Source organism: Moschus berezovskii, chromosome 8 (assembly GCF_049115385.1).
Source record: "Moschus berezovskii isolate FMDL1 chromosome 8, NW_MosBer_1.0, whole genome shotgun sequence".
Lineage (NCBI taxonomy): Eukaryota > Metazoa > Chordata > Mammalia > Artiodactyla > Moschidae > Moschus > Moschus berezovskii.
The window spans coordinates 64,795,291-64,814,610 of NC_142467.1; the positions used below are offsets into that span (position 1 = coordinate 64,795,291).

The following is a 19,320-nucleotide window of genomic DNA, read 5'->3' on the forward strand; positions in this document are numbered from 1 at the left end:
TTACCACTCAACAATAGAAAGATAAATAATCGAATTAAAAACTGGGCAAAGGATTTAAATAGACATTTAAAAGACAAAGAAAATAGACAAAATGGCAAAAAGCACATGAAAAGATGTTCAACTTCATTAGTTATGAGACAAATTCAAGTCAAAACCACAACTATATACTACTTTATATCCACTAGGATAGCTATAATTAAAAAGACAGATAATAACAAGTGGTGAGGATGCAGGGAAACTGCAACTCTCAGGGCTGTTAGGAATGTAAACTCATGTAGCCACTTTGGAAAACCATTTAATAGTTCCTCAAAAAGCTAAATACAGAGATACCATATGACCCAGCAATCCCACGCTTAGGTATATGCCCAAGATAACTGAAAACATATGTCCAGATAAAAACTTGTACATGAATGTTCATAGTAGTGTTATTAGTAGCAGTCCAAAGTGAAGATAATCCAATTGTTCATCAATTGATGAATGGAGAAACAAAACATAGTCTATTCATTCAATGGAATATCATCCAGTCATAAAAATGAAATACAGTACTCACACATGGTAAAATGTGAATGAACCTTGAAAACATAACGCTAAATGAAAGGAGCCAGACATGAAAAATCACATATTCTCTGATTTTATTCATATAAAACGTCCAAAACAGGCAAGTTCAGAGAATGAAAAGTAGACTAATAGTTGCCAGGGGCTGGGGAAAGTAGGGAACGAGGAGTGACTGCTCATGTGTCAGGTTTTTTGTTTTGGGGTGATGAAAATGCTCCAGAATTAGATAGAGGCATGAGTATATGACTTTGTGAATACACTAAAAAACCAGTGAATTGTGCGTTTTAAAAGGGTAAATTTTATGATATGTGAAATCTCAATTTAAAAAAAAGATCAAGCTATGTTAGCAGATACAAAACATGCATGATATTTTATGTATATAAATATACACAAAACTATAATTGTCAGGTGATTAGCAACTATAATTTCATCTGCACTCTTGTTTCTTCCTTGCCATGTAACATTATAATTCACAGGGTCTAGGGAGTATGTAAATTTGAGGAAGGGAGTTATTCTGTGTATCACACAGAATTACACTTAATAAATGTAAAAGGAATGATGTAAATAGAAAAAAGTATGTTGTTTTATTCCTCTTCCTTTTGCCCCACTTCCAAATCCAAAAGAAATATTGACAACCTATGTCACTATGCTTATCCTCTGGCTTTTTGTGTTATCTGGGCCCCTGCAAGTACTCCTGGTTGAAAAACATGGGCCTACAAAGCCAGGAAGGAAATCAAGGAGCAAGATGTTTATAAACCCATTTGGTGTCACTCAAATGGACATTTTCTAGTCCATTTTATCATGGAAAAGGAAAGATTTCTGACTAGACCATACGGTTGGCTGGAAAACCACTTAAAATTCTATCTTTTCTGTTCTCATTCCACATTCATCAAGCCACATTCCCAAGGGTTTTAGCACCAAGAGAGAATATCCTCCCATTAGAGAGGAGTCATCTCTGTTGAAAATCATCTATCAAGATAGCTAGCTAGCTATCATCTATCTATCTCTGCGTTCAGCTTCCTATAATCTGATGAACTCGAATCATTCTCCCTGGGTCAAAGTCTTAGACAACGAAAAGACTAAGGGTCAGACTCTGGATTAAGGGAAATTTATCTCAATCAAGGATGACAAGTAGGTTTTTATATGCTAACTGACCACACTGGCACCATGATCTTGGTCTTCCAGACTCTAGAACTGTAAGAGAGAAATTTCTGCTGTTTATGAGCCACCCCATCTCTGGTGGTCTGTACAGCAGCCCAAACAGACCAAGATGAACACAAACTATTAACATATCAGAATCAATTTGTTCATAACCTCTTGCCATTTGGCCAGCATTATCACTTTGCTATTCCAGCACATGTTCACTACCTACCTCATCAGAAGCAGAAGACAGAGTTACAGAGAAGCAGAGACAGGAAAGGAAACAATCAAGCCTTGCAACTGGGTGAGAGTCTGGTAGGCTACAGTCCCTGGGGTCACACAGAGTCGGACACTGAGCGACTAACACACTTACATGACTTTATCTCAAGCTTTTCTAACAAGAGATGAGACTAATGCGCTGAAAGTAACCGTTCATATCAATATAAGAAAAGAATAGTTTTATCGCCACTGCCCTCAAATTTGAATTATAGCCAGTTTTGAATTTCTCCTCATCTCAGATCTCTCTACCTTTAGTGAAATGCTAAGAAAAAAAAATAAAAAGATCAAGGCATGAGGTACAGGTTGGGGCTCTGTTGGTGGGGGTGGGGGTGGTGTCAGGGGGCTGGGGGTCAGTAGGAGAGAATGTGAAACCAACTTACAGTGCTGAGAGCTGACTACATCTTGCAAAAGTTAAATACCCATCTTTGTAGCCCAACAAGAATTTGTAATTCCACATGTATTTCTTTATGAAGTATAGCTTAGAGAAGATAAAGCTGTCTATTAACAGATCAGTGCTTCTAATCAAAAGATTTCTACCATGTAGCAACCATCTGATCGCACCTTATAATCACTGGTTATACAAAAGAAGCATGACAGGGCCTTCTGGTCCTGAGATCCCATTTCAAAATGGACACTTGCCAGCTTTGTTCAGAACAAATCTTCAGTTAGCTAGCTTATAAACAATATTTGCTTTAATTCCCATATTATTTCCTTAAACATAATGGAGTTTAATTATTGTAGTCAATAATTAACATTACAATTATTGGAAGCTGGTAACTTTTTGATGTAAATTTAGGAATATGGTTTAAGTAATTTAACATGCTGATTCCCATCATGATGTTTTTAAAATTGTCAGTTAACACTTAGACAAATTTAATTCAACATGTTCTTCATTCTAATTACAAATAAATTGTTAGGTATACTTTAGATCAGGCTTCCCAGGTGGCACTAGAGGTAAAGAACCTGCCGATGTAGGAGACATAAGAGACGCAGGTTCCATCCCTGGGTCAGGAAGATCCCCTGGAGAAGGGAATGGCAACCCACTCCAATATTCTTGCCTGGAGAATCCCATAGACAGAGGAGCTTGGTGGGCTACAGTCCATGGGGTTGCAGAGTTGGACATGACTGAAGTGACTTAGCACAGCCCAGCATACTTCCTATCAGGGATTCACAACTTTGGCATGATGAACATTTTGGGCCAGATAATTCTTTGCCCTGGGGTATGTTCTATGTCTGGCATGATGTTTAGCAGTAGTCCTGGCCTCTGCCCACTATGTTCCAATAGCGTCTGTGTAGCAGTGACAACCAAAAACATTTCTAGACACTGCCAAGTGTTTCCTGGGGGACAAAATTATTCCGGGTGAGAACCACTGCTGTGGATAAATGACCAATGCCTAAGAGAGAATCTCTTTAGATGATTCTAACACAGCAAAACTTCCCCTCTTCTCTTGAGGTTCGAATCCCCAATCTGTTATGTCCTCCCCATGTGATCTTGAGTGAATTCACCTAATCAAACTGTGCCTTTGTTTTCTCTTCTGGAAAATGGGAATGACAATATATATTCCAACTGCTATTAGACTCCATCGTATGACTATATCATTCATCCTTTTCTTTACTTATGGGTACTGTGGATGTTAATTTTTCATTATTACAAACAAGGAAACATCTAAAATCACATATTTAAAGAAATAAAATTTTCTCAAAAGTATAAAAGTATTTGCAAACATTACACAGATAAAATTAACTGATCATCCAAAAAAACCCAAGGGATATTCTAAAGAATATAATATAGAAGGTCATACATTATTAATCTTCTTTTCTGAAACATACCTATCCAGGGAACGAAAGATAGATCTACTAGCAGACAATATTAAATATTCACTTTTTTCATGTGGATATCCTCCCACCAGTCACAGCCCAGAGAAAACTCACTCTTCACCCAGCCTTGTCTTATCACTTCTGTTAATATTTAGTCAGCACTGCCAATAAAGTTAGCTTCTTCAGAGGAAAAGCTTTTACGTAGGTCCTACATAGCTATCCACAGAGTATTAAAATCTGACTCCTTCCATTCTCATAAATTTTTGGGTCTCGTACCAAATTGAAGATATGAGAGATGCAGAATTCTAAGGTTAAATAGCTAGAAAATACTAATTCAGGCTGGAATATTCTTCATAGAGTGTGTGGGGCAAGCCTAAGTGTCAGAGGAAGAAGCATTCTAAGAGAGACAAAGACATGTTTCCCACAGGAGCCCTCCTTCTGGCTGCTCTGTTTTCGCCTGGTAAGTCAAAATTACTGTCTCAGAATCCTGGCTGACTTTTAAAAATTGATTGTAAGGATAGATTTGAAAGTCATTAACATTACAACCACAACAGAAACGTGTATATTTGGTTATTAACAGTGGACTAGGAAGCAAAGCTGAAATAGAGACACAGACGCAGAGAACAAATGTATGGACACCAAGAGGGTAATGGCAAGGTGGGATCAGTTGGGAGACTGGAAACGACATATATACACTACCACGTATAAAACAGAAATCTAATGAGAACCTACCGCATTGCATAGGGGAAAAAAGAAGCTTTGTCTGTGTGTTCAGTTCAGTTCAGTCGCTCAGTCGTGTCCGACTCTCTGCGAATCCATGAATCACAGCACGCCAGGCTTCCCTGTCCATCACCAACTCCCAGAGTTCACTCAAACTCATGTCCATCAAGTCGGTGATGCCATCCAGCCATCTCATTCTCTGTTGTCCCCTTCTCCTCATGCCCCCAATCCTTCCCAGTATCATTGTTAACTTTAAAAATGCCTTCCAATAAACATTAGGTGCAGACATATATTATTTGATTCTGCTTATATGAGGTAACTAGAAGAGTCAAGTTCATAAAGTTAGAAGGTATACTGGTAGATGCTGTCGGGGGTGGGGCGGAGGGGAGTGGGGAGTTGGTGTTTACTGGGGACAGAGTTTCCATTTAGGAAGGTGAACAAGTTGGGAGATGGATGATGAAGAGTTGCACAACAATATGAATGTACTTAGTGCCACTGAAATGTACAGTTAGATATGGTTAACACAGTATGTTTTATGTTATGTGACTTTTACCACAATAAAAAAAAACTTTTAAAAAAGCAGAATAGGAAGAATACACAGGGTCAGGAGTGGTTATCAATGATTTCCACCTGAATGTTCTATTTCTTTAATGAGAGAAGCAGAAAAGAATAAACAATCTTAGTTTGGAATTAATTGGTATAAAATTAGAAAATAAAGTTTGTATGAGAATCTGATTTAGAAAACCCTTGACACAAAAATTGGTATGGATTAGGACAAGGGGAACACTCCCCTGTCAAAGCAAAAGAGCAAATGAATACATTAATAAACTAATATATGCCTCAATTCTGAAGGATTAATATTAGTGCCAAAGTGACTTGAAGCTTGGTCCAAAGGCATAAGACTTGTGAAACCCACCTTTTAGAGGTATATTCAAGAATATGCTTAATGGTCATATTCTGTAGCTTCTTTTCATAACACATATATTAATGAATAGCAAAATACCTTTAAATATAATCAACAACCAAATTAGCAGATTCCTGCTTTTGCTTCCATTTCTGTTAGTTTGCTTTGAAGCAAAACAATGAGTTTCTTAATGTATCTCTCTGTGAATATAAATAATTAGAAATCCAGGAAACAATTTAAAGGAACATTTATCAAGTGCTTACTCTAATTTAAACGAGAAGTTGCACGGAAAGTTTGCACAAAATACACGAAGACAGCCAGCCCCCTCCCTCCATGTTTTACTGCTTCTCAATTTTTCAAATAAGTGTTATTACTCACTTCCCCATCTTTCCTTCACACTCCGCTCTAGGCTAAATTAGTTTGACATGTTCTTATTTCTAAGAATCTCCTCTTCTATGTTAGCGAATATGAAAGAGATCCATTTAGTGTTAAATAAACTTTGCTAACTCATAGTTTGTTTTTCCTTAAATTCAAACATCTTCTTGGATCAAGACTAAAAATAAAGAACATTTCAAAGTTACTCTAGAGTCATTTCTTTGAGCCATGATGTTCAATTATTTTGTTTAACCTAATCTGGTCCCATCACTTCATGGGAAATAGATGGAAAAACAGTGGAAACAGTGTCAGACTTTATTTTTTTGGGCTCCAAAATCACTGCAGATGCTGATTGCAGCCATGAAATTAAAAGACACTTACTCCTTGGAAGGAAAGTTATGACCAACCTTGATAATATATTAAAAAGCAGAGACATTACTTTGCCAACCAAGGTCCGCCTAGTCAAGACTATGGTTTTTCCCGTGGTCATGTATGGATGTGAGAGTTGGACTGTGAAGAAAGCTGATCGCCGAAAAATTGATGCTTTTAAACTGTGGTGTTGGAGAAGACTCTTGAGAGTCCCTTGTACCGCAAGGAGATCCAACCAGTCCATTCTAAGGGAGATTGATCCTGGGTGTTCATTGGAAGGACTGATGCTAAAGCTGAAACTGCAATACTTTGGCCACCTCATGCGACGAGTTGACTCACTGGAAAAGACTCTGATGCTGGTAAAGGTTGGGGGCGGGAGGAGAAGGGGACGACAGAGAATGAGATGGCTGGATGGCATCACCGACTCTGTGGACATGAGTTTGAGTGTACTCCGGGAGTTGGTGATGGACAGGGAGGCCTGGCGTGCTGTGATTCACGGGGTCGCGAAGAGTCGGACACGACTGAGCGACTGAACTGAACTGAAACACAGAGGTCCCCACGCCAAGTCATAAGCAAAGTTTAAAGCACAATCTACAACATTTTTTGGTATATAATATAAAACAAATAATAACAATAAAGGTGAATGCTTGTAAATAAACTTACAAATACTCTATACGTCAGAAAACAAACTTCCATGGCCATTTTATAGCTGAATCTGGAGTTAAAGGCAGGCCACCCCATAAACCACAGAAAAAATCAGAGAAAAAGTATAATAAAAAGAGAATTTTTTTAATCTATTGGGAGACATGAGGGTAATGGATATTGGGAATATGTGGTCAGGAAATCTGCTTCTTATGTTTTTCCTTTTCAGCACTGGCTGGACCATGGGCTATTATATGTGCTGGCAAGTCTTCCAATGAGATCAGGACATGCGATAGCCATGGCTGTGGCCAGTACACGGCTCAAAGGTAATGGGGTTTTGCACATACATTCTTTCAGGTCAACCTCTTTGCTCAGTGTCCTTGCTGTAAGTTTCCACAAGTACTCGCCATCCTTTCCCTTCTGACAGCAGGAAAATTCAGAGGCAAAACCAGTTACATTACCAAGTCTGGAGCAACTTCTAAGAACAGGGCTTCAACTGTGGGCTCTGAATTGAGAACAGAGCACTGAATAAGGACCACTCGCAATGTTTTCATATGTTGACTCATCTCACCTGGATTTTCCAAAGTGAAAACCACACTTTACCATCCCATTTTGTAGATGAGGAACTTGAAATGGGGCACCAAAGGGTTGAGGGACCTGCCAAACACAGTTGAAGGTGGCTGAAGGCTGGGGAACTAGGATTCAGGCTTTTAGCTCTTGTTGCCAGCAGACCACGGTGTTACTGACCCAGGCTTTGGGAGGTAAATATCAAAGGCTGGCTCTAGGCAGGTAATCTCTTCCAGACACTGAGGGACATACTATGAATTTTCAACAATTCCCAGTACTACTTAGGGAGTGCCACTTTCTGATGAAATAGGAACATATCCAACTGCATTTGGAGAAGGAAATGGCAACCCACTCCAGTACTCTTGCCTGGAAAATCCCATGGACAGAGGAGCCTGATGGGCTACAGACCATGGGGTCGCAATGCGTCAGACACAATCAAGTGTGCATAGCACACGCACCAACTGCATTATCAATCACCACTCTAATCACAGAACCCTCACTCACACAGATACTATTCACAAAGCAACCTCACATGCATGGCATAGGGCTGAGAAATGGGACACAGGGGAAAATGTCCTCTGAATTGCCAAAATTAAGGCTCAATTAGTTCATAAACCCTAAAGTTTATGCACTTGACTCATTCAATAACTTACTGGCTCCTCAGGGAACCTGCTCTATGTTGCGATACACATAACGCTAACAATCCTGGTGAATCTGACTTTCAGGTTGCCTGTTAGAAGGGAGAAGAGCCTGGTAAGAGCAGGAAGAGTAAGGACTGTTAGAGACAACCTCAGGAAAACTTACAACCTGGGATCATTTTGCATTTGTGCTCCACAGAGTTTAATAAATGCAGGAGGTATCAGTCCCTACATTAAAATGCCATACACAATAAATGATGTGTATGGATTACTGAGAGAAAAAAAGACTATGATTCTTTTTATATAATAGGTTCCCATAAAAAGTCAACTCTTTTCTAAGTGGTCTTGCAGATGTAAAGATTCAGGTATCTATAATATTTACTTAAACCGATTGCCTCATCTCCCCCAGATGCCATATATTAATAACAGATAACATTTTTTTAAACGTTTCTTGTGTACCAAATACTATCTTACATGCTTTAACCTTTACAACATGATTATGAATACTTGCAGACAGGGAGGTGAAAACTGACTAAACAGAGTGAGGAAACCTGGGACATCCCAACATTTTTCATATCCTGGACTGGAAACAGCGGGTTAACCCCTGTTCCTGGGCAATAAAATTCCCAGGGCAGTTCTTCAGTCTGTTCATTCTTATTTACATCCTAGAAATCAGAAGCTTCACCAGGGTGTAGATGTCTTGTGCTCAGATGGCTCTACTGTTTATGCACCTTTCACCGGAAAGATCATGGGCCAGGAGAAACCTTCTAAAAACAAAAATGCCATCAATAATGGTGTTCGGATCTCTGGAAGAGGTAAGAAGTGGTGTATGTACCTGGGGCATATAGTGGAGATCTCTGATGCTTATTTAATGTGTATTCTATACAGAGAAGTTTCATTCTTCTTTCAAAGGAACAAAACCTAGGAACTAAAGGACAAGGGTTCCATACTAAAATAGCCCACACATTTTCCAAGATGTTTCACCACCTTCCCTACAGTCATCGTTTTTATGCATACACTCCCCACCTAGCTCTATACCTGACTGGGGCACTTTCCTCCTGAGGCCCACGTGGCTTTGCTTAACATTCTCCAAGCAAAATCACTTTCAGCAATATTAGCTGTAATGAATAGATGCTTTCATTTACCAGTTCCACAACTGGAAAATGTTGGCATTTCTGCAAGAGTTGATGTGAACTATTTTCAAATGTTCAGGTGTCCATGTGTCTAGTGGTGAAAGTAAAGTCCGAAGCTGTAAAGAACAATATTGCATAGGAACCTGGAACGTTAGGTCCGTGAATCAAGGTAAATTGGATGTGGTCAAGCAGGAGATGGCAAGATTGAACATGAACATTTTAGGAATCAGTGAACTAAAATGGACTGGAATGGGTGAATTTAACTCAGATGACCATTATATCTACTACTGTGGGCAGGAATCCCTTAGAATAAACGGAATAGACCTCATAGTCAGACAGAGTCTGAAATGCAGTACTTGCGTGCAAACTCAAAAACAACAGAATGATCTCAGTTGATTTCCAAGACAAACCATTCAACATCACACTAATCCAAGTCTATGCCCCAACCACTGATGCTGAAGAAGGTGAAGTTCATCAGTTCTATGAAGACCGACAAGACCTTCTAGAACTAACACCAAAAAAAGACGTCCTTTTCATCACAGAGCACTGGAATGCAAAAGCAGGAAGTCAAGAGATACCTGGAATAACAGGCAAGTTTGACCTTGGAGTACAAAAGCAGAGCAAAGGCTAACAGAATATTGTCAAGAGAACGCACTGGTCATAGCAAATTCCCTTTTCCAACAACTCAAGGGACAGCTCTACACATGGACATTACCAGGGAGTCAATATGAAAATCTGATTATGTTCTTTGCAGCCAAAGAGGAAGAAGTGCTATACCATCAGCAAAAATGATACCTGGAGCTGACTGTGGCTCAGATCATGAACTCCTTATTGCAAAATTCAGGCTTAAACTGAAGAAAGTAGGGAAAACTACTAGGCCATTCAGATATGACTAAAGCAAATCCCTGATGATTATACAGTACAAGTGACAAATAGATTCAAGGGATCAGATCTGGAAACAGAATGCCTGAAGAACTATGGACAGAGGTTTATAACACTATATAGGAGGCAGTGACAATAACGATTCCAAATAAACAGAAATGCAAGAAGGCAAAGTGGTTGTCTGAGGAGGCCTTGCAAATAGCTGAGAAGAGAAGAAAAGTGAAAAGGAGAAAGGCAAAGATAAACTTAACGGAGTTCACAGTTCAGAGAACAGAAAGGAGCGATAAGAAGGCCTTCTTAAATGAATAATGTCAGGAAATAGAGGAAAATGGAGAAATAGAGGAAAAATAGAATAGGTAAGCCTGAAGATCTCTTCAGAGAAAAGGAGATATCAAGGGAACATTTCATGCAAGAATGAGGCCTGATAAAGGACAGAAACGGTAAGCAAAAACAGAAGAGATTAAGAAGAAGTGGCAAGAATACACAGCAGAGCTATACAAGCGAGGTCTTAATGACCCAGATAATAACGATGATATGGTCACTCACCTAGAGGCAGACATCCTGCAGTATGAAGTCAAGTGGGCCTTATGAAGCATTACTAAAAACAAAGCTAGTGGAGGTGACAGAATTCCAGCTGAGCTATTTAAAATCCTAAAAGATGATGCTGTTGAAGTGCTGCACTCAACATGTCAGCAAATTTGGAAAACTCAACAGTGGCCACAGGACTGGAAAAGGTCAGCTTTCGTTCCAGTCCCAAAGAAGGGCAATGCCAAAGATCGTTCAAATTGCCATAGAGTTGCACTCATTTCACATGCTAGCAAGGTTATGCTTAAAATCCTTCAAGCTAGGCTTTACCAGTACATGAACCAAGAACTTCCAGGTGTACAAGCTGGGTTTCGAAGAGGCAGAGGAACCAGGGATCAAATTGCAAACATTTGTTGTATCATGGAGAAAGAGAGTTTCAGAAAAACATCTGTTTCATTGACTAGGCTAAAGTCTTTGACTGTGTGGCTCACAATGAACTGTGGAAAATTCTTAAAGAGAGGGGAATAACAGACCACCTTACCTGCCTCCTGAGAAAGCTGTATGTGGGTCAGGAAGAAATAGTTTACAACTGGACATGGAACAACTGACTGGTTCAAAATCAAGAAAGAAGTATGACAAGGCTATGTATTGTCACCCTGCTAATTTAACTTATATGCAGAGTACATTATGTGAAATGCCAGGCTGGATGAATCACAAGCTGAAATCAAGATTGCTGGGAGAAATGTCAACAACCTCGGCCATGCAGGTGATACCACTCTAATGGTAGAAAGTGAAGAGGAACTAAAGAGCGTCTTGATGAAAGTGAAAGAGCAGAGTGAAAAAACTGGCTTAAAACTCAACATTCAAAAAACTAAGATCATGGCATCCAGTGCCATGACTTCATGGCAAAGAGATGGGGAAAAACTGTAAACAGTGACAGATTTTATTTTCTTGGGCTCCAAAATCACTGTGGATGGTGACTGCAGCCATAAAGTTAAAAAAACACTTGCTCCTTGAAGGAAAACTATGACAAACCTAGACAGTGTATCAAAAAGCAGAGACATCACTTTGCCAACAAAGGTCCATATAGTCAAAGCTATGGCTTTTCTAGTATTCATGTAGAGATGTGATAGTTGGACCATAAAGAAGGCTCAGTGCCGAAGAATTGATGCTTTTGAACTGTGGTGCGAGGGAACTCTTTAGAGTCCCCTGGATTGCAAGGAGATCAAATCCTGAAGGTAATCAACCCTGAATATTTATTGGAAGGACTGATGCTGAAGCTGAAGCTCCAATATTTTTGCCACCAGAAGCAAAGAGCTGACTCAATGGAAAAGATCCTGATGCTGGGAAAGATTGAAGGCAAAAGGAGAAGAGGGTGACAGAGGATGAGACGGTTAGAGAGCATCACCAATTTAATGGACATGAATTTAAGCAAACTCCGGGAGACAGTGGAGGACAGAAGGGCCCGGTGTGCTACAGTCCAAAGGTCACAAAGAGTGGGACACAACTGAGCAACTGAATAAAAACATTTTCAAAAGCTCCATGTTCTAGGTAAAGTCAGGTCTCCTGGTACTTCAGGTCCTAGGCTTCTTATTTGGTTGTTTTAAATCTACTGCAGTAGAACATACACACAGCAAAGTGCACAAAGCAAAAACAGCCAGCTCTATGAATTTTCACAGTGTAAGCACACCAGTGTAACCTGCTGGTTACATTATTTCAAGAAAAAGTACAACAGCAGCAGCCCAGAGATCCCTTGTACTACCTTTTAGTTTTTTTTTTATTTTTTTGCCTAGTTTTTGAAAATGACTTAAATAGAATTAAACAGCATGCACTCTTTTGAGTAGGGGGCCTTCTTTTATTACCATGATGTCTGTAAGATTCATTCATGTTTGTGAGATTCATTCATCATTATTTACCTATAATATCCATTGCATGCATGTTTATTTATTTAATCATGCTCTATAAAACTCCTAGAGGAGAACATAGGCAAAACACTCTCCGACATATGTCACAGCAGGATCCTCCAAGACCCACCTCCCAGAATATTGGAAATAAAAGCAAAAATAAACAAATGGGACCTAATTTAAAAAAAAGCTTCCGCACAGCAAAGGAAATTATAAGCAAGGTAAAAAGACAGCCTTCAGAATGGGAGCAAATAATAGCAAATGAAACAACTGACAAAGAATTAATCTCCAAAATATACAAGCAGCTCCTGCAGCTCAATTCCAGAAAAATAAATGACCCAATCAAAAAATGGGCCAAAGAACTAAACAGACATTTCTCCAAAGAAGACACACAGATAGCTAACAAACACATGAAAAAATGCTCAACATCCCTCATAATCAGAGAAATGCAAATCAAAACTACAATGAGATACCATTTCACACCAGTCAGAATGGCTGCTATCCAAAAGTCTACATGCAATAAATGCTGGAGAGGGTGTGGAGAGAAGGGAACCCTCTTACACTGTTGGTGGGAATGCAAACTAGTACAACCACTATGGAGAACAGTGTGGAGATTCCTCAAAAAACTGGAAATAGAACTGCCATATGATCCAGCAATTGTACTCCTGGGCATACACACCGAGGAAACCAGAATTGAAAGAGACACGTGTACTCCAATGTTCATCGCAGCACTGTTTATAATAGCCAGGACATGGAAGCAACCTAGATGTCCATCTGCGGACGAATGGATAAGAAAGCTTTGGTACATATACACAATGGAGTATTACTCAGCCATTAAAAAGAATGCATTTGAATCAGTTCTAATGAGGTGGATGAAACTGGAGCCTATTATACAGAGTGAATTAAGACAGAAAGAAAAACACCAATACAGTATACTAACGCATATATATGGAATTTAGAAAGATGGAAATGACAACCCTGTATACGAGACAGCAAAAAAGACACAGATGTATAGAACAGTCTTTGGGACTCTGTGGGAGAGGGGGAGGGTGGGATGATTTGGGAGAATGGCATTGAAACATGTATGTTGTCATATGTGAAACGAATCGCCAGTTCAGGGTCGATGCATGTTACAGGATGCTCGGGGCTGGTATGCGGGGATGACCCAGAGGGAGGATAAGGGGAGGAGGGAGGTGGGAGAGGGGTTCAGGAAGGGGAACTCATGTACACCCAGGGCAAATTCATGTCAATGTATGGCAAAACCAACCAATATTGTAAAATAATTAGCCTCCAATAAAAAAAAATAATAATAATCATGCTCTAAATGGACATTTGGGCAGTATCCAGTTTTAGGCAATTAGGAAAATGCTACTATGAACTTTCTAGTACAAGTCTTTTCATGAACATAAATTTGCATTCCTGCTGGGGGTGGGTTCAGTGACACTCCTCTCACCAAGGCTATGAGAAACACTTTGCTAGGGAGCCCACGTCCTTAAGGAGCTACCTGGAGGCTATCTTCTCTAGACTTGAAATAAGAGAAACTACTGCCATTGAAAACACTCCACTGAGCAGTCAAGGTTGGCATGGCTACCCAAGAGCGAGCAGAGGTGAAACAGTCATCAGACTCATCCGAATCAAGGATCTATGGCATTGTCTGGTTAACCACGGTGACCTAGAACCAAATAGATGGGCAGCACACTAAAGCTGTATTTGATTTGTATAAAAGGAAACACTCCAGGCCTGATGAACAAAAAATTCTGACCTCAATCAATTCTGGGTCTGAAAATCTTTCCACGACGCTATCAACTGATTCCCAAACTTGAGTCAGTTTACAGTCCCGGGGTTCTCTTGAATGAAAGGGAGGCTGAGCTTTCTAAGGAAAGGCTGTCACAAAGCCAAAAATTTATACTATAAACCTTACTTGTAGCCATTCTCAAAGGGACCTGCTCTAGCCTTTTAGCAGGATGACTGCACACTGGAGATGAAGACACTTAAAATTGACACTAATTCCTAAAGATACAAAAGGCCACTGTGGTCTTTTGGACTAGGGCTTATGGAGTCAGGTGATCAAGATAGTTTTTCACTAGGGTCCATCTTACAAGTGGACCGAGTGCATCTACATGACCCCCTTGTAGTAACTTCCCCAGTCCAGAATGCATAGCTGGAATCAATATACTCAGCAACTGGCAGATGCTAGAGGAGTGGAGTTGCCGGGTCACTTGGTAGATGTACCTGCAGCATTAGCAGATACTGCCACCTGGTTTCCCGAAGATTCATTCACAGTCCCATGAGGAGTGTGTGAAAATCCCAGTTGATCCATACACAATACTTGGTGTTATCTACTTTTCTCATTTCAGCCATTCTCATGAGTGTATAAAGGTATCTCCTTTAATTTTAATCTGCATTTCCCTATGGCTAATGGTATTGAGCCCTTTTTCATATTTATTGATAACATTAATACTGTCTTTTGTGAAGTGCCTATTCATATATTTTGCAAAATGCCCAGTGTTTTCTTAGAGGTATGTGGGAGCTTTTTGTGTATTTTGGACACAAGTTCTTTGCCAAATATGTATTATAACTATCTTCTCCCATATTATGGGTTCCTTTTTTTACTTTTCAAATGCTGTTTTCTAATAAACCAAAATTCTTATTTTTAATGCAGTCCAATTTAGTAATATCCTCCTTTACTGTTAACACATTTTTATTACCTGTTTAAGACACATTTGCCCACCCTGAAGCCCTAAAGATATTCACCCTATGCTTCTGTCCACAAGCTGTATTGCTTGACCTTTCATATTTAGATTTATAATCCATCTGGAATTGGCTTTTGGCTTCCCTGGTGGCTCAGAGGTTAAAGCTTCTGCCTCCAATGCGGGAGACCCGGGTTCGATCCCTGGGTCGGGAAGATCCCCTGGAGAAGGAAACGGTAACCCACTCCAGTATTCTTGCCTGGAGAATCCCATGGACGGAGAAGCCTGGTAGGCTACAGTCCATGGGGTCGCAAAGAGTCGGACACGACTGAGCGACGGGACGGAAGGAATGAGAAGAATCAAATTCTTCTCCCATATAGATAACTGACTCCATACCATTAACTTGCCAATACCGTTTTCTCCTCACTGCACAGCAGTATCTTGTCATAAATCAAGGTCTGCACATATGTGGTTCTGTTTATGATCTTTTTACTGTGTTTCATTGGCCAGTTGGTTAATCTTCCAGCAGGACTTCACTGTCTTAATTATCTTAACTATAAAACACACCTTGATCTCTCATAGTATAAATCTTCCAACTCTGCTCTTCTTTTCAGATTGCCTTGGCAAGTCCTGGGTTATCTGAATTTCCAAATAAATTACAGAAGCAGTTTGTCAATCTCCACCAAAAATCTTGCTGGGTCTTGGATTGGGTTTGCATTGATTATGCAGATCAAACTAAGAAGAACTGAGGTCTTAGAATAATGGGTCTTCCAATCAATGAGCATGTTATAGCTTCTGTTTATTCAGGTCTTCTTGCACTGCTGTGCTAGTAATTGTATTAGTATCAATGCAGCACTCTTGAACTCTTCGCACAGAGTCGGACACGACTGAAGTGATTTAGCAGCAGCAGCAGCACTATGGCAAGCCACTCCAGTACTCTTGCCTAGAAAATTGCATGGACAGAGGAGCCTGGTGGGCTGCAGTCCATGGGGTCGCTACTAGTCGGACACGACTGAGCGACTTCACTTTCACACATTGGAGAAGGAAATGGCAACCCACTCCAGTGCTCTTGCCTGGAGAATCCCAGGGACGGCGGAGCCTGGTCGGCTGCCGTCTATGGGGTTGCACAAAGTCGGACACGACTGAAGTGACTTAGCAGTAGCAGCAACACTCTTGGACATGTTCTGTTTAACTTATGTATATAAGATGTGGCTTATGGATTTCGCTTAGATTTTCTACAGCAGTTCTATCCACTAATAGTATAATAAAAGCCACATATGTAATCTTAATTTTCCGGCATCCACATTAAGTAAAAAGAAACTATAACTTAATTTTACTATTTTAAGATTCCCCAAATTATTATCATTTCAAAATGCAATATAAAATTAGTAATGCTTAATTTTGGCAGGGGGTTACTGTCTTCAAAATCCAACGTATACCTTAAAGTGCATCTAATTCAAATCAGTTACATTTCAAGTGCTGACTGGTCAGTGGCTAGCAGCTACTGTGTTGGACAGGGTACTTCTATAGCCTTTCTTATGCTTTCTGTCCACCTGACCTGTTTGCACTGACACCAAATGTGTTGAAGTCTTCTACTACTACTGGGTTTCTATTTCTCCTTTTATCTCCTGTAATCTCTCCTTTATATGATTTTTGTGTTATATAATGATTATGATTTCTGTGCTATTTAGTGCCTGGATAGTTTTAACTATTATATCTTCATTGCATTTAGCGTTACAATGGTCATTCTTTGTCTTGCTTCAATGCTTTTTGGCCTGAAGGTAACAAGATCATAACCCCTGCTTTCCCTTTCCTTCCATTTGCAAGGTGAATCTTTTCCAGCCCTGAATTTTTATACCTTTTCAGTTACTGTCTAATTGTATACAGCACAGACTTTCATTTTGCTTTTCAAGCCAATATGAAAATCTTTTTAATACATGAACTAACATTTATAGATACAACTCATATATTTGGTCCCAACACTGTTAAATTATAATTATGGTATTATAATGGTATTATTTCTATTTCTCTGACAGGTCTTTTTTTTTCTTCTGGTATTTAGAAAGCTTTGTATTCTTGTGTCTGTTATTTCTATTTTGCTTTGTTTTTAAAAGTCTAACTGTTTTATCAGAATCTGTCTTGAAGTTGACATTGTTCTGGGTCAATTTTTTCAGCTAGCTGGTGTTTCTCAGCTATTCTTCAATGCCTTTTTAAACCACTCATTTGAGTCTATTCTTCCTTCAGCATCTTGTAATTTTAGTTTTCATTTCTGACATGATTTTGTCATTTTCTTCTGTTCGTTCATTGAGTTCAATCAACCCTCCTTTCTTTTTGTCTTTTATTTCATTTCTGCTCTTCTTTAAAAAAAAAAACCACTTCTGATTCAAGGCTACTAAAACCAAGATAATGAAGAATTTTACTTCTTTTTTTCTTTTAGGTTTCTGCATTAAAATGTTCTACATCAAGCCAATTAAATATAAAGGTTCCATCAAGAAGGGAGAAAAACTGGGCACTCTGCTGCCCTTGCAGAAAGTTTACCCTGGAATACAATCTCACATACATATTGAAAACTGTGACTTGAGTGATCCTACTGTGTACCTATAGATGGAAGACAAGCTGATCTTCTAAAAGACAGCCATCTTCTTAAAACCTAGCCACCTATCCTGCTTTTCAATAAATTTGTGCTCAAATAGAAACATGATGAATGAAAGAAAGAAAAAAGCATTTTGATTTCAACTCATTGCCACTTTGATGTTTTGAGGGTTAGTTCATTTCTCAGGTCTGATCCGTATGGGATCCGGGGTGTGTTTTTTCTTAAAGATTTCTCAGTCCTAAATAAATAGGATAAACAAACATACAAATTCAAACCGGTGCCAACAGCAATGTTGACATTTCTAAAACTAGCTTTCTGCTTGAAAATATAAAAAAAAAAAAACACCTTAAGTGTTTTAAGGGCACAAGATTAGAGTGTTGTATAATGCTAGACACATAAAAGTTCATAAATACCAAGTGAATAAACTCAAGGCTTCTTTTGAGTTAAGAATTTCAGGAATACCCTTAGGTTTTGGTATTGGTATACCCAACCACTTTGGGTATTTCAGCAATACCCAAAGTGGTTGGAGGGTGAAGGGTTTACATGGATAAGACAGAATCTGCCAGTCTTTACATCCACACATTCCCACACTCTGTATAAGCTGTTGATCTTCCAGGTAATGAATGATAGTAGTCCAAGGTAATATGGAACGTTGATTTCAGAAAGTCTACATTACAAGGAATACTAAAAAGAGAAAGAGATCTACCCTGACCTGAAGTACCTCATGCAACCAAGTCCGTCAGCCTCTTGGAGCCATATGCCGGTAACTGCTACTCATTTTTACACATCATTGAATATCCTTATGACTCTTTCCTGGTTATGCTGATGACAAGTATAAAAGGGAAATAAGACTATATGACTATTCAAAGGACCAGAAATAATACAGCTCTGTAGGTCTTAGTCCATCAGTAAGAAATGAGTGAGGTGAATTCCTCCTTCTGGAAACTTTCATGAATTTTTGCTTAAACTCTTGGAATGTAGAAAATTCCAATAGAATGACTCCATTTCTAGGTAGCTATGCTATTGGAAAAGTAGTCAACTGAATTTTTTTTACTAAAAAGAAGGGGCTGCACTGGTATACTAGCACCTATGTACAAGAATGTTCTTGATGTTACTATTTGTCATAGCAAAACCCAGAACAACTCAAATGCTTGTCAATAGTCAGATGGACAAACTGGTTTTGTTACAGAATGGAATATTATACAGCAGTCGGAATAAATGAATCTCAGCTAAACATAACAAAATAAATGAATCATTAAAAAAGCTCAAAAGAGCATATAGCATGATACTGTTTTATAAAGTCAAAACAAACAACCAAAGCCAAAATGGAATTTTTAGGAACACATGTATATGTGATAAAAACATATAAAAAGGAAATCAAGCAAATAATAAACACTAGTTATCTTAGGACTGGATAGGGAAGGACCACATAGAAAATTTTAAGTTACTATCAATGCTGTAGTTTTATGGTTGGGAGGTGACTTCACAAGTATTTATCATTATGAATAAGATGTTATAGAGGCAATGGGACTCAGGTGGGTATCCAGGAAGAAGACTCACTGACGGCTCTCAGATAGTTCAGTCTA

At 39.1% G+C, this 19,320-nt stretch overlaps 1 protein-coding gene across 1 annotated transcript; it reads left to right on the forward strand.

The window, feature by feature from the left end:
- The first annotated feature begins 4,080 nt into the window (after nucleotides 1-4,080).
- LECT2 (leukocyte cell derived chemotaxin 2) lies at nucleotides 4,081-17,937 on the forward strand. The gene is made up of 4 exons (XM_055431400.2): nucleotides 4,081-4,252; nucleotides 7,032-7,128; nucleotides 8,677-8,822; nucleotides 17,579-17,937. The coding sequence occupies exons 1-4, from the start codon at nucleotides 4,207-4,209 to the stop codon at nucleotides 17,743-17,745; spliced, it is 456 nt and encodes a 151-aa protein (XP_055287375.1). The 5' UTR covers nucleotides 4,081-4,206; the 3' UTR covers nucleotides 17,746-17,937.
- Nucleotides 17,938-19,320: the final 1,383 nt, after the last annotated feature.

Bases quoted from the DNA above. Each gene is read 5' to 3' on its own strand.
- LECT2 (XM_055431400.2), top strand. From the start codon at position 4,207: ATGTTTCCCACAGGAGCCCTCCTTCTGGCTGCTCTGTTTTCGCCTG. The intron at 4,253-7,031 runs GTAAGTCAAAAT...TTTCCTTTTCAG, and splicing joins GGCTGCTCTGTTTTCGCCTG to CACTGGCTGGACCATGGGCT. The intron at 7,129-8,676 runs GTAATGGGGTTT...TTTACATCCTAG, and splicing joins GGCCAGTACACGGCTCAAAG to AAATCAGAAGCTTCACCAGG.